The 24066-nt window shown below is 45.6% G+C and overlaps 1 protein-coding gene across 8 annotated transcripts; it reads left to right on the top strand.

The window, feature by feature from the left end:
- Nucleotides 1-142: 142 nt before the first annotated feature.
- SERBP1 (SERPINE1 mRNA binding protein 1) lies at nt 143-19181 on the top strand. Of its 8 annotated transcripts, none has more exons than XM_020993010.2 (9): nt 143-663; nt 3278-3428; nt 4108-4251; nt 4384-4455; nt 5513-5632; nt 12775-12952; nt 15706-15753; nt 17673-17846; nt 18784-19181. In XM_020993010.2, exons 1-9 carry the CDS (start codon nt 258-260, stop codon nt 18838-18840), a joined length of 1350 nt encoding a protein of 449 aa, XP_020848669.1. In that variant the 5' UTR covers nt 143-257; the 3' UTR covers nt 18841-19181. The 8 variants fall into 8 exon arrangements, with proteins under 8 accessions (XP_020848669.1, XP_020848668.1, XP_020848673.1 ...); XM_020993009.2 differs by having other exon boundaries at nt 4360-4455; XM_020993013.2 differs by having other exon boundaries at nt 146-663; nt 5558-5632.
- The last annotated feature ends 4885 nt before the right edge of the window (nt 19182-24066 follow it).

Here is a 24066-nt window from a genome sequence, read left to right as displayed (position 1 = left end):
TTCGCGCCCGCCGGCGCGCGTTGCCCCCTGGGAGTTGTAGTCCGCGCCGCCGCCGGCACGGGAGGAGCGGCGCCGGCCGCCTGCGCTTCCCGGCGTGCCCCGCGGCGCCGGCGGCTCCCGGATGTGTGTGCGGCGCCGGAAGAGAAGGCGGTCTCTTTCTCGGCCCGGCCATCTTGTGGGGACGAGCTGAAGCAGTCGCCGTCGGCTCGGCGCGGCCCGCTGCAATCCGTGGAGGAACGCGCCGCCGGGGCCCCATCATGCCCGGCCACCTGCAGGAAGGCTTCGGCTGCGTCGTCACCAACCGGTTCGACCAGCTATTTGACGACGAATCGGACCCCTTCGAGGTGCTGAAGGCGGCCGAGAACAAGAAGAAGGAAGGCGGCGGCGGCGGCGGCGGCGGCGGGGGCGGCGGCGGGCCCGGGCCCAAGAGCGCGGCGCAGGCCGCGGCCCAGGCCGGCGCGGGCGGCGGGGGCGGCGGGGGCGCGCCCGGGAAGCCGCTGCGCAAGGAGTCGCAGAAGGACCGCAAGAACCCGCTGCCGCCGCCTCCCGCGCCCCCCAGCGCCGCCGCCGCCGCCGCCGCCGCCGGCTCGGCCAGCGCGGCCGCCAACGCCGCGGACAAGAAGGACGAGGCCCCGCCGCCGCCCGCCGCGCTCAAGAAAGAAGGTGCTCGCGAGGGGGAAACTGAGGCCCGGTGGGGGGAGCGCCCACGTGCTGCGCGCCTGCGGGAAACTGAGGCTCCGCGGGGGCAACCACGTGCTCCACTGGGGAGGGGGAGGGGCTCGCGGGCCCCGGGAAACTGAGGCGGGGCGGGAAAGGGCCGCCCAGGCGGCGGGGGGGGAGGTCGAGGCGGAGGGCGCCGCGGGGGCGCACGTGGCTCGGGGGGGGGCACCGGGAGGAAACTAAGGACGAGGCCGCGTGGCCGGGCCGAGGCGCGGGGAGGACCCCGGAGGCGGGGAACGGCCCCTGAGCCCGCACGGCCGAATGTGCTGACAGGCCGTGCTTTTGTGTGGGAGACCCGGGCGGCGGGGGGCCGGTGTGAGTGTGTGTGCCGGGGGGGGGGCGCGCTGCAGCTCCGGACCGTGCGCCCCCGCGCTTTAAAACGCATTTAGTGTTCCTTCCCTGAGCAGCGCCCGGGAGAAGTGGGAGGCAGGTGAAGCCGTGTTAATGCCTTGGTTCTCCTGATTGGGGAGAGCGGACTGCAACCAAATTGTCGTCTGGAGATGGATGGTTTGTGAGAAACGTAGAGAGTCGCTCTAAGGGCTCACGAAGGCACTTTCTGCTTCTGGACAATGTTGCATGCCAGCCGTCACAGTCTTGCTCAGATTTTCAACAGTTACCGACCTCTAGTCGTAGGAAGAGCTTTTTAAATGTTATACCGCAAATGCTGGAACTTAGCAGAACGCCTGCTAGGAAAGGCAGTCCGTCACCAGGCATTCGTTGAAGTTTGGTCTGTGTTCCCAGTCCAGTGCTTGTGAATCCCGTGGGATGCCCAGCAAGACGTTGATAGTTAATTGAATTGATTAGCATTGTTTAATCTTTTAGTTGAACATGTTACCATTTGGTGTGTTGGAGATGCAGGTCGTACGGGTTGTGTTGGAAAACTTGAAAATGAAAAATGCTATTGTCCTTGTGGAAGTTTTAAAAAGAGAACCTTGGGTTTGGGCCCTCTGTAGAGCCCGTTAATTTAGTAAGACTTTTGGGGGCCCAGTAAATTGCTGTTGAATATTTGTTGGGTGCCGGAGCTATTGTTCGTTTGGGTGTGTTTGGCTTGGATATATCATCATGCCTACCCCTTCCTGCAGCCCCACCCAAATACTATTTTACTCCCAAGTAATGTGTTCCTTTGCCATGGTATAAGGTCTAATACACTTTAGCACGTGCATAGTTAACTTGGAATTCTTAGAATTGGGTTGTGTGAGCTACCATAGCTTCTTTGAGTGCCATACTGTAAATTAGTATAATATCTCCCCTGTGCCTTAGTAATTGTGCAATTTCTTAAATAAGTAACTGCAGTGAATTGATTCAGGGTGGAACCCCCCCCACCCCCCAGCCTCTCCAAAAAAAAATAGAAGGTGTAGCCGTTTGAGTTGAGCTGCTTAAAGTCTTTAACCCTGTGTATCTACTGGGGTTAGCAAGCTGCTTAAATAGCCTTGCCTACTTAAAGGGCTGCGCGCCGCTGTCATTGGGAGGCTTGAGGCATGGCCACAAAGAATGGTAGAGTACCACCATTGACTTAACTTACCATTCAGCTTAGGTTTTCTGTTGATGTAATGCCCAGAAGGATTCCTGTTTTTGTCTTTAAAGATTTTAAAAGAATGAAAATATCGGTCAATATTTAAGTGCCTACTATGTGCCAGGCACCAAGGATTAAAAAAAAAAAAAAGGAGATCGTTCCAGGCTTCAAGGAACTTAACTCTAATATTAATAAATCAACAGGTCAAATTTGTTTGTTTTTAGAAGAGGATTAAGCAGCAGAAATTCTTAGGAGGGCAAAGAAAAGAAAGTAACTCTTTGGAGTTTAGCCTCAAGAAAACTCTCCTATTTGGCCTCCTGTTTATATGATGTCTGTCAGGTCATCGCGTAGGCCGCAGTGTCTGGGAAGGAGGTGGGTTTTTGGTGCTCCTTGCTTTGCCAATCCCATACTTTGCTGTATGTGTTCACGTTTTTAATTTGGCACAATGAGGAAATACGGAAGTCTGTTCGTTCTTTTCAGGAAATGTTGTGAATGCAAAGCAGTGGCTTTTTAAGCTTTTTCTTAGGGTCAGTCAGTGAGCTAAATAGGGCCGTGTGTGTGTGTGTGTGTGTGTGTGTGTGTGTGTGTGTGCGTGCGCGCGCGTGTGTGTGTGTGTGTGCGCGCGTGCGCATGTGCTTTTTGTCTTTTAAGTGTAATTTGCAAATGCTTACACACGTGGTCTATCTGAGGTGACTTTATCAAGTTAAACTGTTCATTTGTAGAACGTCATTTCTTGATTCTTAAAAAACATAAATTGAAGATCGGTACAGGTCTAGAAGAGTTAAATTAATAATGATTCCTGAAATGGCTAGAGCAAATAGTTATTCAGAATGAGGGCTGTTTGCTGAAAATCAGACTTAGACCATCCCTCTAAAGGGGAACCTCATAAATACCTTGTGCTGGGTCTCAGGGTCCCTGACCACCACCTTTCCTAACAGGCTGTATGTTTCCTTTAGGGAACTCGGTTTTCTTTTAGCTTCCTGATAGTTTTCTTTTTTTGTGTGGCAAAAATAACATGCCTGTGTGTATTATCTATCATTTTAGGGATAAGACGAGTTGGTAGAAGGCCTGACCAGCAACTTCAGGGTGAAGGAAAACCAATTGACAGGAGACCAGAAAGGCGACCACCTCGTGAGCGACGATTTGAAAAATCAATTGAAGAAAAGGGTGAAGGAGGAGAATTTTCAGTTGATAAGTAAGCTTTCGATCTTTCCTCTTTGTTGAAATCTTTACAAGGGTCATACTTTACTAAAGACAAAGTTTAAAGTTTACCATCCTTACTGTGCAGTTGGCCTCAAAGGAGTCTTAAGAGTCCCTAAATTCGTTGGTTCCCCCATCCTCATTTGAAGATTTTCTAGTAAGAACTTTTTATTATTGTGGTTAGCCTTGGGTTTGTTTGATAAAACCCACTGTTAGATTTAGGGGAAGCTGATTTGTCACATATGAATCCCTAAATTCCTTGTAAGGAACTACTCTGTGCAACACTTGAGTCTTTATGGATTTTTTACCATTTCATACTGCCAGATTATGAAGTTAAAGCAAATATAGCACCCAGCTTTGGTGTTTTTCAAATAATTTAAGCATGGCAAACCTCACTCTCACAGATCAGACATTGATTTGTTTTAGTATTAGAACAGTTTAAGGATGTTGTCTATTTCCTAATGAAACACCTTCAGATAGGCCTGTGTGAAAGGATCTCGAGCCCTATATAGCAAAATGTTAGGTGTGTCAAGATAATTTCCCCCATTTGATTACCCTTTTCATAGCAGTATTGTCAATATGCTGTCGTTTGTGTTCTATGAATTGTCCACATGTGTAAGTCTCAGGTTTCCATAAATATTCTTAAAAGATGACAGTTTTTCCTTACGTCCTAGGCCTATCACTGACCGGCCGATCCGAGGTCGTGGCGGTCCTGGAGGAAGAGGCCGAGGTGGGCGTGGCCGTGGAATGGGCAGAGGAGATGGTTTTGACTCTCGTGGAAAGAGGGAATTTGATAGGCACAGTGGAAGCGATAGATCGTAAGTCTCAAATTTATTTTTTGTGCTGATTTTAATTTAATGTTCATTTTAGTAACACTTAGCTAGTTTCTGTCCTCAGTCACTATAATGTTAACTCAGTTTTGTTAGTTCTTTCTCACATTCACATTTCAGTGGTCTGAAGCACGAGGACAAGCGTGGTGGAAGCGGTTCGCATAATTGGGGAACGGTCAAAGACGAGTTAACGTGAGTTGCCTGCTTTCTTCCAAGTACAATTTCTGTGCCTTGTCCCGGCTTTATGGGCATCACTTTTTCAAGGGAGGGAATGCTCGTTCTGGACTGGCTGGAACAGAGCAATAACTTCAAAATCAGAGGGTCTGTATTCCAATCCTGCCTCATCACTGACATCCTGTGTGATCTTGGGCCAATCACTTAAAATCTCTGGGCCTCAGTTTCTTCATCTGTAAAATAAAGAATTGTACCAGATGGCCTCAGGGGTACCTTCTACCTCTAAGACTAATGATTGAAGTAAGAGGAATAGCCTTCATTTGTCTAGGACCTCTTATTGATCCTCACAAAAACCCTGGGAGGTCATTTTATACTTGAGGAAACTGAGACAGACAGAAATGAAAAGACTTGCCTAGTGTTAACCAGCTAATAAGTATCTGAGGCCAGATTTGAACTCACATCTTCCTGACTGCACCAAGTATGATCCTAAAATGGGTGTGTTATGTTAAGGGATCAAAGTTTCCATCAGCTGAAAAATTCTATCATTAGTAAGTTAGAATTTATCTTTTTTGGGGGAGGAGGTGAAGCAGTTGGGGTTAAGTGACTTGCCTAGGGTCACACAGGTAATGAATGTTATGTGTCTGAGGCCAGATTTGAACTTGGGTCTTCCTGACTCCAGGGCCAGTGCTCTTAGAATTTATCTTAAATTAGAATTTCAGTTATCCAAGTTTTCATTCCTTTCCCAGTATTTGTGAAAGTGCTATTCTCTTGGAAAAGTCAGTCATGTTATTTGAATAGCATTTTCTGTGGCATATTCTTATATTCACTTACGTTAGTTCTGATGGCTTTAAGCTATTTAAGCGTGTTCTGGTTATGTAGCAGTTGACCTATTATATCTGAATCTCGCTCACTGCCAGGGACTAGTGCCTTGATTCATTTTCTGGGCATTTGTGCGGTTCATGAATGTACTGGGGAGTGGGGGTTATTTGATATTTTTATTTGGGTAAAGAGGCTGTACGACTGGGCAATGTATAAACGAACCAGATGCCTTTCTTGTCTCTCTTTCTCTCCTTAGAGGGGGCCCCCATTACATTCAGAAACCAATGTCTTATAATTGCAGTGACTTGGAGCAGACCACTGTGACCGAGGAGACCCCTGAAGGAGAAGAGCACCCAGTGGCTGATACAGAAAATAAGTGAGTTCTGTGGCAGCAGAAGAGCCAGCCCCTTGGCCTCCTGTCCCGTCCCCCAGCTGTGGCCTCTTCTGAACAGAGTCACACAGTGCTTGGGGCACTTTGGTCTAATCAGAAAATGCGTTTGATTGAAAGTAGAATAGTGATGACAATGACAAGGAAGAGGTGAGGGGAAAACTGACCAGTTAATTTAGGATCTTGGCGAGTCTCTGAGGGACCTTTGCCAGAGGTATTGGGGTAGAAAGCTTTGCTTTGGGAGAGTTCCAGAATTGGGGGAAGAAGGACGGACAGAAGTTGTGGTAGTGCATAGCACCTGTTAAGTCTTCAAATGCAGCTGCCCTTCCCTTGTGAGGCACTAAGGGCCTGCTGTATTTCCCTTTGACACTGAAATCAGTTTTGCACCATTTGTGTGTTTCGTAAATCCCTGGATTCTTGTATCTGAATAATAGTTTTCCTTTTATATCAACAGAGACATGATTCTGAGAGGTCAGGTAGGTAGCCAGTATTTTAAAACCATTCTCCCATAGCCCACGTATGTGAACATACATAGTCATTTTTTTCCCTGTCTAGGTTTTAAGACAGAATGAAAGATTGTATTTACATACTAATGTTCACATCCCCTTAGGATAATCTGGTTTGAAAGATAAAGGCTCTTAGCTTACATATGGTTTAGGTATAAAAGAAGTACATCTGGAAAATCAAGTGGGTGAAAGTCAGGCTAGAACATGAAGCAGTCTGGATAACCATATTGGCATGTTTGGATAAGTTGGATTCATCTGGTTTAGTGCTGAAGTGCCTTTAATTTTATATTTGCTCCTTTAAGACAAGCATGACAGGCTGCTGACAGCCTCCATCTGAAATCCTGTCCCAAGTGATCAGTTACCCCAGTGGAGCAGGATTGTGAACATTTGCTAAAGAGAAGGGTTATCAGAAGTAAAAGCATTAACCAAAGAGATGGGGGGAAATTGGGAACATCTGGTCACAGGACAGTGTGAAAGGCGTGTGGTCAGCTTCTCCAGTGGGTACCTCTAGCATTCTGGCTTTTTTGCCTCACCTGCATCTGAAAATATCTGCACTATTCTTACCCCAGCCCCACCCCCTTTCCACTCCAGGGCTGAGCTTCCTTAGAAAGATTTTCGTGTTGTACTCTGTTTGCTCTGCTAGAGTTGGGTCCAGTTTGTTTCACTCTTCCTCTTCCCTTGATCACAACTCTTTAATTCCTTAATAGCTGTCATGCCTCAAGATGCATCTCATGCTTCAGAAATTGGGTCGGGGTGTCCAGAGCTAATCTGGGCTAGCCCTCCACCCTGCTGACATGGTCTTCTGCAGGGAGCCTCTCCTGATTGCCCCGGCTGCCGGTGCCCTCTCCAAACTGCCTTGGATTGGTCCTGTCCCTGTGCATGCACCTGCTGCCTCCCCCAGCAAGTAGAAGCACTTTGAGCAGAGGTTGCTTCTGGCGTTTGTCTTTCTCCCCAGTGTCTCGTGTACTTCATCCGTGGTGTAGGGAGCTCGTGGGTTAAGTGATTGGACTGCGAAGTTAGTTAGATAGGGAGCTTCTTAATAGGCCCTCCTGATACCCAGTATAGCTAGGGATTCCCCGCACACTTGAGGGGTGTGTAGGTGCTCCATCCATGCAGATTGCAGCTCTTGTACAACTGGAGACTTGGTCCGGCTACAAAAGTTCCTAGCTTCATCCAGCCTGGTGATGGACAGCTACTGACCTCCAGCAGGCTGGGCTGGCAGTGAAGTTGTCTTCAGGACTGTCCTTGAAGCCTGCCAGCTTGGCGCCTGGCAGCATCTTCTCCAGGAGAGAGCTCTGTATCACTGCTGTGGCGGGGGGAAGCTTAAAGCACTCTTCTTTCATTTCAAACTTAAGTAATCAAGCTTTACAAGATACAAGAAAGGAGGGGGTTGCCGCGTGTACAGCAGAGATGCAAGCAGCGGATTTCCGCTGTCTGCTCAATGCTGCCCCTTGTGTTCAGGGGTGGGCATTCTTCTTGATTGACTGCTCAGGTCTTAGCAGTCACCAGGGGACTGCCGAATTTAAGTCAGCAAGTATCTGAGATACCTATTAGGTGCCGGGAGGGAAAAGATTTAAAAACAGGCCCTGCATTGTTGTGGTAGTTTTCTTGCTTAAAGAAGTATTAATTTATTAGATGAGCATTTTTTTTTCTTTTTAAGCAATTGAGGTTAAGTGACTTTCCCAGGGTCACACAGCTAGTAAGTGTCAAGTGTTTGGTCTGAGGTTGTATTTGAACTCAGGTCCTCCTGACTTCAGGGCTGGTGATGTATGCACTGTGCCGTCTAGCTGCCCCTTAGATGAGCATTTCTCAGATGCGTTCTGTGTGCTCTGTAGGACGTGGGAGACCGGAAAGGCCAAAACAAGATAGGTAATAGTCCCTGTCCTCAAGGAGCTGAAATCATTTGAATTTGGCTGTTGGGATGGAGTTGGCTGTCATTGACTTTGACATTTGATTTTTTTCTCTCCTTTGTTCATCTCATCTGACCTCTTAATTTGATGAACTTGAGCATGGATAAGTCACAAAGCTGAATTTCTAACCTTGATCTTTCTCCTGAACTCCAAGTGTACATTTCTAGAACATCCTTTCTCCCTAAACCTGCATTTCCCAGTTTGCATATATCTATCAAAGAATCGTTGAATGAGAGTCTGTCAGAACTACAGGTGAATGAGAACCAGTGGTCATGTTGCTGCCAGATTGTGGTCAAGCCTTTGTCGCAGATCTCAGGTGAGGAGGAAGAGGAACCTGCAGCCTTCCAGGAAGGCCCATGAGATGGACTTTCAGGTGCTTGTCATTGATTGGGAGGGAGTTTTCCTGTATGGGGAACCCAAATTTATCTCAGCAGTTTCCCCACGTGTTATTCCCAGGACATGATTCCCTCTTCCACATCAGTGGAAAAGCAGCTATCATCTATCCGCTGCGTACATCTCTTCCTCCTTAGTGCTTCCGGAGAGTTTTCATTTGGGAACTAGGCCCTGGGGATACAGATCCTTGCCCTCATGGAGCTTAGATTCAAACGGGGGAAGACACCATTGGATTAGATTACAAAAGGAAGGTAGAATGCTGTCCAGCCCTAGGGCATGGCCAGGAGGTCCAGAGGAAGGCAGCTGGGTGGGAAATTGGGTGGCCTAGGGAGCCCTCCTTAAGGGGAGGTTTGGTGGCAGCTGGGGTCGGAGGGACTCTTGCTTTTCAATCCTGAAGGTCTCTAGGCAGAGTGTTGCATTCAAGGTGTGAGTAGCAAGGCTACTGTGATCTCCCAGAACAACAAAGTTCCGGGCAGGGAAGGCTGTGCCAGCCAAGTGAGCAGTGTCCAGCCTGAGTACCTCCTTAAGGGAAGCTTGGGGATGGCAGTGGGCACCCAGGAAGGTCCTGAAGGCTGGAGGGGAAGATCCAGGGTGCAGCTGGGTCACCTTCCTGGGCACAAGGCGCTTTGTCGAGGTGCTGCTGGGTCCCTCGCTTCCGTGTCCAATCCCAAGGGCCCACCCTTGTTGTCATCTTTTGTCTTGAGTTTCATCAGTACGTCTTTCAGACCAGATGAACATTGGGCATGTATCTGTACTCTTCCTCTTGCTTGAGTAGTCGAGTCCTGCCTCTTTGTGGAATGCTTTCCCCTTCCCTGATGCTGCTGTGTCAGCAGAGTTGGGGGAATGGTGGCTGTGTGGCTCGTGTGGAGCTGGGAGGCTCTGTTGCCTCATTCTCCAAGGTCTCAGGGCCTTCTCCTTGGTTTTACAGCACAGGAAGCTGAGGCCCAGGCAGAGGGGTTAGAACTTGCCCTAGGGCAACCTGCCTGGGTCAAGTTAGCCAGCCCCTCACTCCCAATTCCTTAGTTCCCTGCTATACTGCATTGCTGTCCAAAAGCGCGTATTAGGTGCTGCTGTAGGCTCAGTGCTAAAGGTGCAGAGGCAAAAGTGAGACAGTCAGTGCTTTCAAAGATTGCATGTTTTCTTGGGAGGATATATTCATGAGAAGTAAATGAAACATATATGCAGACAATTTCTGGAGATGTAGGGGGTGGGCTTGGAACAGTAATGACCATGGTGGTCTTTGAGGAAGTCTGGGTTGTGGATGGCAGGCCCAAGGTGGGCGTATTCTGCAGGATGTGCATGGTCAGACCCCTGTGCTTTGGTGATAGCCACTTGGCTTATGTGCCAGTGAAAGAATGGGGGAGGTGGGGTGTGGGAGACAGAGGTGCCCAGCAGGAGGCTCTTATAGTAAGTAGCCGGAGTCAGAGGTAGCAGAGGTCTGCCCTTGGGTAGTTGTGGTTGGAGGGGTGAGAAGGGGCAGAAGGTAGAGCCGGTAAAGGGTGAGAGAGACAGGGTGGCTTGTAGGTTACCCAGGCAGAGCGGTAGCTCCCACATTTGAGGAAAATAAAGCAAAGAGAGGGAGTGATTTTCCTCAGCAAGTGGAAAAGTGGGGTAGGAACAATGTAGGCTTCCCAGCCCTTTGTTTAGTTTTATTTGTTGTTGGCTTTGATGTAGGTTGCTAAAGCCTTTTACGCATATTATCTCATTGGGCTCTCATAATAGTTCTCTGAGAGAAGAAGTAGCCTGCCCTGCTCAGTGGCAGCAGCTCCTCATTGGGAGCCATGTTCCTCCTCACTCTAAATGAGCAGGCCCAGGACACAGTAGAAGAGGGGTCTGGATGACCTGACAGAGCTCAAGTCTGGCCTCAGACATAGGCTGTATGACCCTTGGGTAAGTCACTGCACCTCTGTCTGCCTTAGGTTCCTCATCAGTAAAATGGGAATTATAACTGCCTCCCTTGTAGGGTTGTTGTAAGGATCATATGAAAAACTTAGCATACAGTGCCTGGCCCATTTTGTTTTTCAGTTGTATCTGACTCTTCTGTGACCTCATTTGGGGTTTTCTTGGCAAAGATATTGGAGTGATTTGCCATTTCCTTCTCCAGCTCATTTTACAGATGAGAAAATTGTGTCAAAGAGGGTTAAGTGACTCACCCAGGGTCACCTAGCTAGTGAGTATCTGAGGCCAGATTTGAACTCGAGGAAGATCTGAGGCCAGGCCCAGCGCTTTGTGCACCATGGTGCCCCACCTAGCTGTTTGGTCCATAGCAGGTTCAGTAGGACCCAACCACTTTTCTGTAACAATAATAAAAGCTAGTGATAACTAACACATTAACAAATGGAGTAGAACACAGCAGTTACTTGACAAATCAAATGCTGAAACATATTTTGTAGTTTTTCTTACTCGAACTATTCTTATGTTATTTTCTATCAAAAAAGCATAACGCTGTGAATCACATTGAGGACAGATTAGCCTGAGAGTTTCGGTTCAGGAATGATCGCACTTTCTCCTTAGCGTGGCTTTCCTTGGCAAGCGCCCTTTTAGGAACGTATAGCAGCTGGTTTGAAGGTTGAATCTGAGAGAATTTTGGTTTTGCCTCCCAGGTCCTCCCTGCCTTGAGAGTTCGTCATTGGGAATCTAGGGTGGCTTTATGTGCCATCTGCTATGGCCCTGGTACCTTTCTGACTGAGGCCTCTTGGTCGCTGGGCCAGATAGAGGTGGCCTCTATGGCTAGTCTGTGCTGGTGCCCAGCGGAGAGGTGGGTCATCAGCCTCTTGGTCGGGTTTGGTTGTGTGGAGTGAGGGAGTTAAAAGCAGGCCCTGGTGGGGAAAGAAAGAACTTTGGATCTTCAGAGGTTGTCTCTACTCGGGGTTCTCCAAGCTGAGCCTACACCTGAACAAATGTAGAGTCATTTACAAATTAGATGCTGTGTGTACTTCTTTAGGATAATGTCCATCTGAGGACAACATCCATCAAAAAACTTGAAAGGATGAAATAACGTTTTGAAAATATCTTGCGATACAAAAACTCTTTTGCTGTCAACATGCTGCTAATAGTATTCAGAGTAACAGGATCAAATGTGGTGTCATTTTAAAAATAGTTGGCTTAGTTCAGTGATAACAGTGATTCTGTGTGGTTCTAAGTTTCATCTTTGGTTTGTGATGTTGTCGTAGCTGAAAAGAGCTCAGCGCTGGCAGTCTAATGGTGGCAGGGTGTCATCGGCCGCACTTAAATCTTTTCCAGTCTCACCTGCCCATCACATAAAGGCTTTTGGTGAGATTTACCTGCTCAGTTTCCATCTTCCCTGGTAGCAGTCACTTTTAAAAATCTAATCAGATGGTGCTGCTTTTTGAAATTTTATGCTGATTTCAGAACAACTCACTATCTCCTGCCCCACACCAGCCCCCTCCTCCCTTCCCATTTTAACCTGTCAAGGACACCACCACACTCCCAGGTACCCAGGCTCTCAACCCTCAGTGCCATCCTTGACTCTGCCCTCTTACTAAGCGACATACTCTCACATTTTGCCAAGTCTTGTAGTTTCTACCTTCATCTCTCAAGTCTCCTGTGCATCATACAGTGACAACCTGTGATAACTTTTCCTGTCTCAAGTCTCTTCTCTGCACTCCCCTCCAGCCCTCAATTCAGCAGCTGAGGTGATGGGCTTAAAGTTTAGTACTGGCCTCAGTCCCTCCTGGGTCAAATAGAAAATTCTCAGTCTGGCCCATGGAGCTCTTTACACCTCGGCCCTTGCCTACTTGGCTGTCCTTACCCCAGCTCTCCCAGCCTGGCGTCCTCCCAGTGCCTGGAACACTCTCCCTTCTTCCCTGGGGTCCATCAGGACTCAGCTTCCACCTTCTGCAAGGGGCTTTTCCTTGTGCCATTTCTTTCACCCCTCCCTCCCCACCCCTCAGGGCTTAGCACAGTGCCTGGCCTGTAGTAAGTGCTTAATAAGTGATTCTTGCCTTGCCATAGTCTCATGTCTACAATGAAGGGAGGATCGCTAAGCTTCCTTCTTCTAATCTTAACAGATTGTGAACTCGTCATTTAATATCAGTAAATCTCTATGAGATAAAAAACGACTCATTTATCACATTATTTTACAGAAGAAATTGCCGTGCAGTGTCCCAGAAGTGTTAGTGCAGTTCTGAGCTTTAACAGCTTAAACTGCCCTGAGACATTGGGCCTTCCCGTGTTTACTCTTCTGACTTCACCCTTTGTGGTGTTGTGTGTGTTGTAGTTTTTTTAAAGGTGTATACCAGTGGGGCAAAATAATGTCCTCTTCTCACTTCGCTGTCTTATGAAACTTTTCTCTTCACAGAGAAAATGAAGTGGAAGAGGTAAAGGAGGAGGGCCCCAAAGAGATGACGTTGGATGAGTGGAAGGCGATTCAGAACAAGGACCGGGCCAAAGTAGAATTTAATATCCGCAAACCCAACGAGGGTGCTGATGGGCAGTGGAAGAAGGGCTTTGTGCTCCACAAGTCCAAGAGCGAGGAGGTGAGTTGTGCTGCGGTGGCCTGGGGCGTGCACGGCTCCCAGCGGAGCACCTGGAGACCACTGCTGGGCTTGGGAGATGTTTGCCGCAACTGCTTGCATAATCCTTTGCCTAGAATGTTATTGTTGAACCGAGAGAGTGTGAGCGCTTGGCGCTGGCTTGGCTAGCCTTCAGTGTTCTGTCTGAGTCTCGGTTAGGTTACACTTTTTGCAAACTTTTGTCAAGTTGTGCCTGTAGTGTGTTGAATTGGGAGTAAAGCCATGTCATAAAGAGGAGGCTAGAAATGTGGGCACTTGTGGAAACCCTGGAGAAGGTCACACTTGTCCTGGCTTTGGACGTGAGCCTTCCTCATAGCTTTCACCAGAGACTCGTAAGCAGCATCCTGATAAGGTCTGCCTGACTCGAGGGTCACAGAAGGTGATGGGGTCTTTGGGCGTGGCTCACCTCAGCATCCTCGTAGATGCCATCACATTTATTCTTCAGTAGACCTGGATGCCGTGTTTGGTCCTTCTGGCATCCATGTGAGCATGGTCTAGGCAGGGGTAGCCTCTCTGCTGTACTTGTAGTGTCTGCCTGGAAATGAGACTGTGGGCATAACAGAGCGCCTGGCTGTTAGCAGTTAACAATGATTAACCATTTACTTCATGCTGGCCCTCTTACTGTTGAGGATATGTCTTACCTTTGTTGACATTTGTGCTGATGTTTTGGGGTTGTTGGCCTCACTCATTCCTGGTCAGCGGTATCTTAGGGGTGGGGAGACTGGCTCAGCCTTATTAAAATTCTCACATCTATGGGGTTAGAAACCCATCAGATGGGTTGTTGTATTTTCCTCCTAAAGCGATAGGTTGAGGAACAGGTGGGGGAAACCAAGCATGGTCCTAGTATGCGTTCCGCCTGCTAGTTGTATGCTTGCTGGTTACCAAAAGGTACCGGGCATCCTGCTGGTGGGCAGAGGGAGGCCAGGCCATAGAAGGGTGGGAAACTGGACAGAAGCCCCCACAGATTTCTGCTTTCTGCTTTCCTCTTCAGATGGGCTTTGTTGTCATTGGGAAAAGCAGCCTGCTGTGCTGTGAGGGGAGGGAAAGCATTGGGGCGTCACCTCTGTCTTTATCGAGTTGCCACTAAGCATTGAGGGATGCTAAAAAGATGAGTTTTTAAAGATGAGCAAAACGATTCAAAGAAGCAAGAGCGGGCAGAGGGCTCGCCAGCTTAGAGCTCTTTGTGGAGTCATTAACTGTATCGTATGTATCTTGGCTGACTGGATGAACGAGACTTCTTGCCGAAAGATATGTGCAGGGATTGGCCTTCTCTCTTCCCTGACTGCTGCTTTCTGCTTTGGGGGGAAGTGGGAAGGGTGGGGTGTAAAAGATGATGAATAACATTTGAAGTACCTGGTAACATCTTCACTGAGACTTAAGGACTGCTCCTTCTTTTTCTCTTCCATTGATGCATCTTTCATAATTCTGGGAGTTATTCTCTGTATCCAACTCTTTATTTTCCACCCCCTGGATTCCTATTCAGCTTGCATATAAACTCCTCAACAGGCCTAGATGGGGGAAGGAAAGGTGCTTTAATAGTGAGCAGCAGAATCCCCAAAGGTTTAGGTCAAGGCTCATTTATAGGCCACACTGGGAAGTCACTGCGTATTCCCTGAGTGAGGCCCATTGCTTGTCAGAAAAGTCTTCATTAATTTCACAGAAGAGATCATTTAAGTCAGGGAGCAATTAAGTGAGCTGCTTGTTATCAAAAATTCCCTGGTTTTTTTCTTGTTACTACGTTAACTGTGGATATACCGCTCATAAAGATAAGTAGTTACAAATTGCTTCTTTTCTGCATCTATAATTTACCATTTGTGACTTAACCTTTAACCTTTTCAGGGACACATCGATTAGAGTAAGGTGTACTGAAACTTAATATTTGGAACATTTTAGGAAACAAATGCCTTTCACCACCTGCTCACAGAAAAACCTCCTTAAAAGGTTAAGTGTGAGATGCTGTAAAGTCAGAATTTTTCATTTGGGCTTTATTCCATAAGCACCTGTTTAGAGTTTCTTCCCGAGATGCTCACCGTATAAGTCATGTATCTGAGGAGAGCCATGGCCATTCCATGCTAGTGGAAGGCACAGTGAGGTAGCAGTCAGAATAGTGAAGCTGCTTCCGTAGCAGCCACTGCATCCCACCTTCTGGTGCTACATGTAAGCCTTAACACAAGAGAACACAGCTTCGCCCCCAAGAAAAAGTAGGAGTCGTTAGGAACATTGATGAAGGATTTCATTGTAGGATTCCTCCACATGGTTTTACCTTGGACTTTCATTAAGTATTAGTCAGGGACCTTTTGTCCTGGCAAAGCTCAGGGAAAGTTGCGTGTGGCAGATTGATTCTGACTCACTTTGATCCTGGCCCCAAACACAGATGACTGTCTAGCTGCCTAGGGTTAGAAGCATTGTGACAGAATGAGGTGGGGTCCAGATTCTGGTTTGACGTTGTGGCCTCAAGGTTGCATTTTGTAAAACTCGGGAATAAGAAAGTTGTATAGCATGACCCTGAATGTGGCTCAGCAACCTGAAGTTGGCAAAGAGAAACCTGGAGCCCTGTTCCTCCTGAGCCCCTATGGTAGCTATGCCTTTGTATTTTTGTCTTGGACTTTTCACTTTAGAAATTTCATGTTCCTTTTTTTTTTTTTTAATTCCATATGTAATCTCATTTATTCCTTTCTCCCCCTTTTCTTGGGGTGTGGACCAATGACTTACCTCAGACGAAGGGAATGGCAGAGGTGCAGGGGAGCCCTGTGGAGTCGAATGAGGTGCTGATCTTTTCATTTGTTTTCTTTTCTAGTTTTAAGATGGTTTGTTGTGCAGAGAAGCTGTAGCGTAAGGTTCATGTTCCATTTTCCCTTCCTTGGGTGTAAGGATCTCACCAGGTGTGTAGTAATTTAAAAGGTTTCTTGTATCCTTGCAGTGTCCATAGCACTTGGCTGGCTTGGGCAGTTGGAGTTGCTTCATAGAAGCAATAGAATAACTTCTAATTGCTTTTCTTAGCATTTTCAGAGCCCTTTCATATTCATTATCTTATTTGATCCTCATGACTAGCTCCGTTTTACAGATGAGGAAACTGAGGCACAGCGTGGTTAAATGACTTGAATTGCCACATGTCACATTCACCTTAGTGACGTTACTAAGATGAGAACTCCTGATGGCCTGGATCCTCGTACGCTGCTCTAGAACAGAAGATAACGTAGTAAAACTACCTGGATGATGCTTGTCCGTTTGCTCCATCTGCCCAGGGTTCTGTCTTCTGGCAGTAGCATCTACCTTGGAGGCTAAGGGGAGGTGGGGAAAATCCCTTGAGCTAGAGACATACCAATGAGCCTTCCTCCTCATCCTCAGCATCTCAGGGTAATGCTGAGTTGGGAAAATTGTGTTTAAGCGTTCTTCTTAGAATCCACTTACTTTCTCTTCTCCGGAAGTGTCCGTGACTGATGGTTATAAAGTAATTGGGTATCACTGGGAATTAGTATTTCAAGAGCATTGTTAAACCTCAGTGGATATCATACAGTGTTTGTTTCTGAACAGTTTATTATTTGGAGATTCCATTTGCTCTGTAAACTTAGTTACAAAGGATGACATTTGTTTTGAAAGTAGATTTTCCAAAATTTAAGAGCCACCTTCATTTTTCATTCCTATTTGGTTCAACGAGAAAACATTTCTTAGCCTTTTGGGCTTTTGCTGTATATTTCACAAGAGAAAGCATAAAGGTCTCCGTTTGTTACCCTAATCCTAATGTGCTGTGGACATTGTCCAGAATTACAGATTCTTATGTGCATTACAGATTAGGATCATAGATATTTTTATGACTTCAGACAAACATAATGGAGATCTTGGATTTGTCTGTTGAGATTTGGGAGCCATTCTTGGCTTCGCCAAAGGACCCACAGAAACGTTTAAGTAATTCCTATTCTTAAATTATGCTTCAGTTTATTATGTATGACTTTCCAGGGATGTACCTTTTACACAAACGTACCATTGTCATTTGCATGCATGACTCCGTTCAAGTTTATGTGAACTTGTCTATGTGTATGTTACATATTTTAGTAAATTCTGTCTTGATAAAATACAGATGAGACCTAAATGTGACTGGATGTACTAAGCAAATACAAGAAAGTTCAAGATTCTGGGAATATTATCAATAAGACTTTGATGCCTCTTCCTTTAGTGACAACTTTTAGATGTCAAAACACAGCAGGTCACTTATGAGATGGCATGGGGTGGTGAACTTAAAGCAGGTGATAGCTTTCTTAATTAAATTCAGTGCTGAGATCTTTTCTCTCTGTTGATGTTATTATTTGAGTAACAAGATAAATTTGCAAAAAATCCAATTAGGTTGAAACTCCTTTTGAATCATAAACCTATAAAGAAGCCTTTTGTTTTTAAACTTTTAATCTATTTGGAAAAACTGGGTGCATGGTACCAAGGTACCAGTGTGGAGACCGTCCTGAGGGTCATCCTGTTGTGTGCTGCACTTGGTGGCGGGGGGGTGGGGGAAGATTTGCTTGGGGAGCATTTTCTAGGCAATGTCAGTTCTAGGGTCAGTTGGGAGAGGGCATCTGTTAGATTTAAAGAAGTTGTGTTCTCACCATGTGTAAATTTAATGTTTTTATCTTTCAGGAGAACTAGCGCCCATCATGACTCATTAATTGCTCAGTGGCTTTCCCTTCTGTTTCAGGCTCACACCGAAGAATCTGTGATGGATCATCACTTCCGTAAGCCCGCCAATGATATCACATCCCAGCTGGAGATCAATTTTGGAGACCTTGGTCGCCCGGGACGTGGCGGCAGAGGCGGGCGAGGCGGGCGTGGACGTGGCGGACGGCCCAACCGCGGGAGCAGAACTGACAAGGTACGCTCATCAGTAGCTTGACTCACAGGAGCCACCCAAGTCATTCGCTTACGGGCAGGCCTCTCTTCCTGAAGACCCATCCATCTTTTGGAGGGAGGTCAGCCAGATTATGAAGACTTCCATCCATCATTGTGTGGTCTTCTTGTTTGCTCTGCGCTGGGGCTGCTGTGGAGAACAGCTTGGAACTTGGCTGTCAGGGAAGTAGGGCTTCACGATTTCTGTCATGGCCCCAAAGCAGTTATAAACCTGCCTAGTGATCGAGACAGAGAATGGATTCCCAACAGCCGATTATTCACTTAAGGAATATTGGTGCCACAACCTGGCCCAGGTCATGCTAGGCTCTGTGGCGTGTATGTATACGTGCGTGCACATGCACACACCCCATCCCGCGTCGATTGGAGAGATTTAAGAGTTGCCCTTTTCCTAGAAATATACTTGGCTTTTTTGCTGTTAAGGACAAACTGGTCTCCACTGGTCATGTTGGGGTTTAGCAGTAGCTGTTACTAAAAGAGAATATGAATGCTAAGGACTTTGCTGTTAGCAAAGTGCTCTTGGGAATGGGGGAAAGAAAGACATCACCATGCTGATACCTTGTAAGGAGCATTACCCCAAATTTAAGTTTTGTTTTTGTTTTTTAAGTTTTTGTAGTCTGAGAAATAAGTTCCCATTTTTATAAGCCAGAACCTTCATTAGTAACGTTAACACTGTACTCTGAATAGCAGCTTTTATGTGGCTTATAGAAATTGGAAACAAACCATTGACATGTGCTCATTTTTTGTGCCCCAGAATTTTACACTCTGTATGGGTTGTCTAAAACCAGCCGTGGTGCATCTATGAGTAGAGGGGGGTGGGGTGCAGACGTAGCGGGTCTGGCTGGATGTGCTTGGGGGATCACCCAGGAGAAGGTCCTATTCACCCCTCTCTGTTTCTCTTCCAGTCCAGTGCTTCCGCCCCTGATGTAGATGACCCAGAGGCTTTCCCGGCTCTGGCCTAAACTGGACGTCCTCAGCCAGCCCCAGCTCCTTTGTGGACCCTCCTCCACGAGGCTTGCATGCTTAACAATCCTACACAACTCAGAAATTTTAAAAAAAGACTGTCCTTCATGCCATTCACACCTAAAGACTGGATTTTACCTGTTTTGAAAATGGACTTCTCTCGCTACACAGAAGCAGCGATATGGTAGTCAGTTTTGTATTTAGAAATGTAATGGTAGCAGGGATGTTTCCATCATTTTCAGAGGTTATGCGTTCTTCATGGATACTTTTTTGTATTGCTGCTTGCAAATATGCGTTTCCAAACTTGAAATATAGGTGTGAACAGTGTGTACCAGTTAAAGCTTTCCTTTCATTTGTGTTTTTTAATTAAGGATTTTAGATGTTTTCCCTCAACGACAAACTGGTTTTAACTATGGACGTCGTTTGTTTTCTTTAGTACCTGCTTTGCAGTTTGTCACATGTGGTCAAATGGGACGTGTATGCTTAATTTGGCAAACGGGATGCTGTGTGGAATACTAACTTCTGGAGTATTTTAACTTAGTCTTAATAATTTCAGTCTTGGAAGGACTGTTGTGGTAGCTTTCATGTATGCTAGGTGTTTATATACAGACAGTATCAGTACTTGAAGAGATTCCAAGCACATTGGTTGTCACATAACTCTTGATCCAGCAGGAATGCATGGTTCATTAGGCAAAAGTTAGGCCTTATTCACCCTTCCAAGTATCTACACTTTGATGTGAAACTTTTCTCTTTCAATTTAAGAAAAAGAAACCAGTTAGAGTCCTTGTTTGGTAAGTTGTTTAAACTACTTACTGTTGGTGAGACAAATTATCCTGTCATGTAAGATAGGTGGGGGTGGGGTGGGGTGGGGTGGGAAAAGGGCTTGCTTTGGTTAATGCAGCATATTTGAACTACTGCTGAATACGTGGCCAGTCGGTATGATTGAGTTGTGTCCAAGGCTGATGAGAAAATGTGTATCTTTCCATTATCTGGAAGCCTTGTTCTGAAGAAACCAAAAGGCGCTTGCTAGGGAAAAAGGAGGGAAGAGTTTAATTTCCTGAAAGAGAAAAGCAGACTGTTTTGAAATGGTGGGAACTACAGCATGCCGCCTGAAATACATGCCAAAAACCTCTTACTGTTTTCTGCATTTGCTGTATGACTTCTGGTATCCAGTTGCTGACAGATGAATGTGTTTGTTCTCTCCCCTCCCCTCCTTGAGAACTTCTCCCCTTCTGGAAAATTAGGTTAATAATTTATCCCTGTGAACAGGAGCATCACCACTTTCTAAAGACTGAGCTTGGAGTTAGCAACTAATGTTTGGGGGCGGGGGAGGGTTTGCCACATTTGTTAGGCTAATAGGAAATAATTTTCATTTAATGCTAAATACTTTAAACAAGTTGTTTGTAAATTTTTTTTTTACCAAGATAGAAAAACAAATAATGCCCTATTTTTAAAAAATGAGAAGGAGAGGCCGAGCCAACTATTAGAGAACTTTGAATATGAAAACTACAAACTCTTTGGCTTGCTTAACTAGGCCTTTTCTACAGAAAAATTGCTTGTACAAGAGTATTAACACACGTGGATTGATTCTTAAATGCATTCACTTCACTTAATCTCTAGAAAGGAGTGTATACAGTCCAGGAAGGAGCTAGGTTTTCTCTTTCGAGTGATCTTTCTGTGCTGGTGTTAGTGGATCTCGACACTTAAGCATGTTCTTTCTGCATTGGTGCTAACAGAACAGTCTCCTTCAAGTACCTGATATGGAGAGGCGTAAATAGAAATCCTCTGGGGACGCACAGACACAGCCTCAGCTGATGGGTGTGGTGGTGGCTGCTTAGGAACATGGTCTACTGGCCCAGCGACTTGGTGGCTCTGTTTCCAAAGCACAGATGTCTCAAACTGCTAGTCATTCAGATAGCACTTTCTTGTCTCCACCTTTATTGGTTACTGTTTTCATTGTCACCTTAGCCCTTCAGACTTCTAATATGCAAGCAAATAAAGGCTTGAATCTATGGTTCTGTCCCAGAAGCAGCCTCCCTGTTGACAAACCAGACCACAGAGCAATATTTGCGTTAATATGTCACATACATAACGATTTTCAAGCCAGTGTGTACTTTAAAGTTGGTCGATCTGTTTCTCTGATAGATGTAAATTTGCCTCTTGGTTCATTTTGTGTCTCACTAAAACTGTGAACATATCTCTTTGGTGGGTAAAAACTGAAAATAAAGGTTTATTTTCATGCTCTCTTTAAAAAGTCATGAAAACCATTTGAAATAGGAGCCCATTTAGAGTCATGTGTTTCCTGTTTTTTCACCTATATGTTTTTTCAAGGCTTGGTTTTGTGGGGTCATCATTGCCTGTGTTTACTAAGGGAGAAACATCAGGCCATTTTGATAGCTAAATGAGCTGCTTCAGAAGAGCTTCGCTTGATGTTTGGGGGAGGGGAGCATTGCTGGTGATAAGCTGATGCATCTCAGCTTTAGGATTTAGTGCTTCATTGAGCGGAATTGTCAAGGGCATTGGTTCACTATTGTAAGGGTGAGTTTTACGAATTGAAACACATGGCACCGTTTGGTATATTTGAGCATGAAAGTTAATCTTGATTTTTTTTAAGGAAAAAGTTGTGATAAATGGTATAAGCTGTTTATTCGAAGGAATGCTTTATTTCATTTTAAAGGAAGGTCAAGTTGTATGATGTGGGTATCTACCCCTATAAACTACAGATAGACTGCTAACGGAGGCAACTTTGAATGTGCCGAAGGGTGTCATTTGGAATGTTCTGCCCACTTCAGATAGAAAACCCGTGGAGAGCTTTTGTAGCTTTGTGCTGGGCTCCCCTGAGAAACCTTCCTAAGACACGAGTACACCAGCATCTTATGTCAAAACAGAAGGACTTGATCTCTCTGAGAGCACAGGTGAAAAAGATTTTGAGGGTTATTTTGAAGCCTGTGCTTTGAAGGGAGAAAGAACCCTTAGTGTTCTTTTGCGACAATGATGGGAGTAAGTCTCATTGAGAGTGAGTGTGAAATTCTCAGACCGCCAGAAGCCTTACGAGCTAGTGCTTTGAAAATCCAAATATCGGACCTGTCTTGCATCTTTAAGTGCACATTGGCATCATATGGAACTTGACTCAAGCAGAGCAAATGTATGTGTTTTTAAATGGGCACGCTGGTAACTTGAGAACCAATTTTGAACTCAAAGATTGTGCTTAACCTTGAGTTGACTGTAGCTCATAAGAATAAGTTGAGACTTAGTCACCCGTTTTTGCTGACTCAGTGATTACTTTCCAGTTTTCACTGGTTATAAGAGTATTAGGAAAAATAAATGTTACTAAGTACTCTGCTTGGTACAGTGATGATTTTTGTAGTCAGGAGAGGTAATATTGAAATCTAAAAGAGTCTGAATAATTTTAAGAAGAAGATGCAAATATGGAGCAGTATATGTCGGCACTCAGTATGCTTTTGTACCAAGTGAAGCCAAAACCCAGTGAATTTCTATGATGTAAGTCATTTAAAGTCTCATGCAAAAAAGATGGTAGTTTATAACTAACATTAAGATCATTTGCAAGGTGTGTTCGGTAGCAGTGTAGCAAAGACACCAGAAAGGTCATGACCCCTTTTGGGGCGCCTGCACCTAGTGAGGGTACATAGATTGATAGTCCACGGCATCTGTGAAATAATCATGAAGTCCCCTCACTGTAAACAGTGTGTGTGTCTAGATGAATTTTCGTAGCCTAATAGGTTGTGAAACTCTGGAATTACAGCTGATATTGGTGAGATTGTCTGCTTATTGGCTTGCTCTGACCTTCCCAAGAACTTTTTTTAAAAGACAAATCTGGAAACAGAAAAATTTTAAAAGGTGACAAAACATTGTTGGCCAGAAAAATGGTGTGAAGGAGATTATATTCAAACTGGGAAAATATCCCTTGAATGTTAGCATCTTTATAGTACTATAAATCTTGCTGAACAATTACTACATTTGAAGTCAAGTGGGTTTGGAGGAGATAAGGAAAATGATGAGAAAATCAGTATTATGTACAAGTTAGGGAAAAAAAACCAAAGATGATGGATATTGTGACCTTTAAAAACTAAATTAAAAGATGAGGCTCCCGAGTGTGATTAGTTGCAATCTAATAGTCTAGACTCAAGCCATGGGAAAGGGGGAGGTGTTGGTTGTAGGGGACAGGGGATGGCATCAGTTAACTCGTAAAGGAGGGTCAGAAATCACATTAGCATTAGTTAAATGTCAGCTCGATACAGATGGTCCACACTTGGCTAGGTGTTGTGACCTTCGTAGTTTCCGTTAGGGCACACGGTGATAAGGCAGAAAGAGCCAGAGTTGAAAAGTGGGAAGTATTTTGTAATTAAGGCATTGCTCGGGTAGGGGTATATGTGAGGAGAAATGGAATCCGTCACTCCGCTCCCCAGGATGTTAGAGGAGCAGGGAGATCTTATTCCAGGCTCCCTGATAGCTGGTTTTTGCTGGTACTAAAATTCTGCCTTACCACTAGATCTGATCGCTGTTCATACTTCATTTTTCTATGGCATCTGGTTTTAGGGACAAGTACATTTTCCTGCCTTTTCCTTTGGTTTCCAAAGCAGGCTTTTGAGTTTGGTGTTGGAAAGACCTTGCCACGTAGCCAAGAACAGGCCAGCCTTTATGCAGAGATGATGCTGGTGTTACATACAAGGCAATTTAGGAAATTCAGTGAGTCTGCTCAGATAGTGACTTAGACAGATGTGTTTCTTAGGCCATCAGTGAAGGCAGTATAAATCTAGAACTGGCAAAGAACTTGTCAGTCATCAACATTTCACAGTACAAATACGAAGCTCAATGGGAAATGCCTTACACAGTGGTTTAGTCAGTGCTCTGCATGGCATTGGACATTTGCTTAGAATTGAACCCCTTTTCTTGATTCCTACAACTACTTGGTCATTCCCTTCAGTAGCTTAGGAAATTGGAAAACATATGTTTGTCTGAAGCCCGTAAGGGGACCCATCGATGGGACACCAATCCTTCTCCATGAACACTTGCTCAATAATCGTTTCTGAGCAAAATAAAGATAGCTTCAGAAGAGGATATCTGTAGGCTGCCCATTTAGGAGAACTATATTGGGTAGTATTCAGCTTGGAGTTATTGTTCATCTCTGCTCAATTGCTAGCTCGTTGACCCTAGGCAAGTCACTTCAACCTCATCGCCAGTCTCCTCATCTGTAGAAAGGAGAT

The sequence above is a fragment of the Phascolarctos cinereus genome, unplaced genomic scaffold, assembly GCF_003287225.1.
Source record: "Phascolarctos cinereus isolate Bilbo 61053 unplaced genomic scaffold, phaCin_HiC Scaffold_5;HRSCAF=322, whole genome shotgun sequence".
NCBI lineage: Eukaryota > Metazoa > Chordata > Mammalia > Diprotodontia > Phascolarctidae > Phascolarctos > Phascolarctos cinereus.
The sequence above is the reverse complement of the archived record's forward strand: the minus strand, read 5'-3'. Positions and strand labels throughout refer to the sequence as shown.

Bases quoted from the DNA above. Each gene is read 5' to 3' on its own strand.
- SERBP1 (XM_020993009.2), top strand. From the start codon at position 258: ATGCCCGGCCACCTGCAGGAAGGCTTCGGCTGCGTCGTCACCAACCGG. The intron at 4,456-5,512 runs GTGAGTTGCCTG...TTCTCTCCTTAG, and splicing joins ACGGTCAAAGACGAGTTAAC to AGGGGGCCCCCATTACATTC. The intron at 17,847-18,783 runs GTACGCTCATCA...TTTCTCTTCCAG, and splicing joins GCGGGAGCAGAACTGACAAG to TCCAGTGCTTCCGCCCCTGA.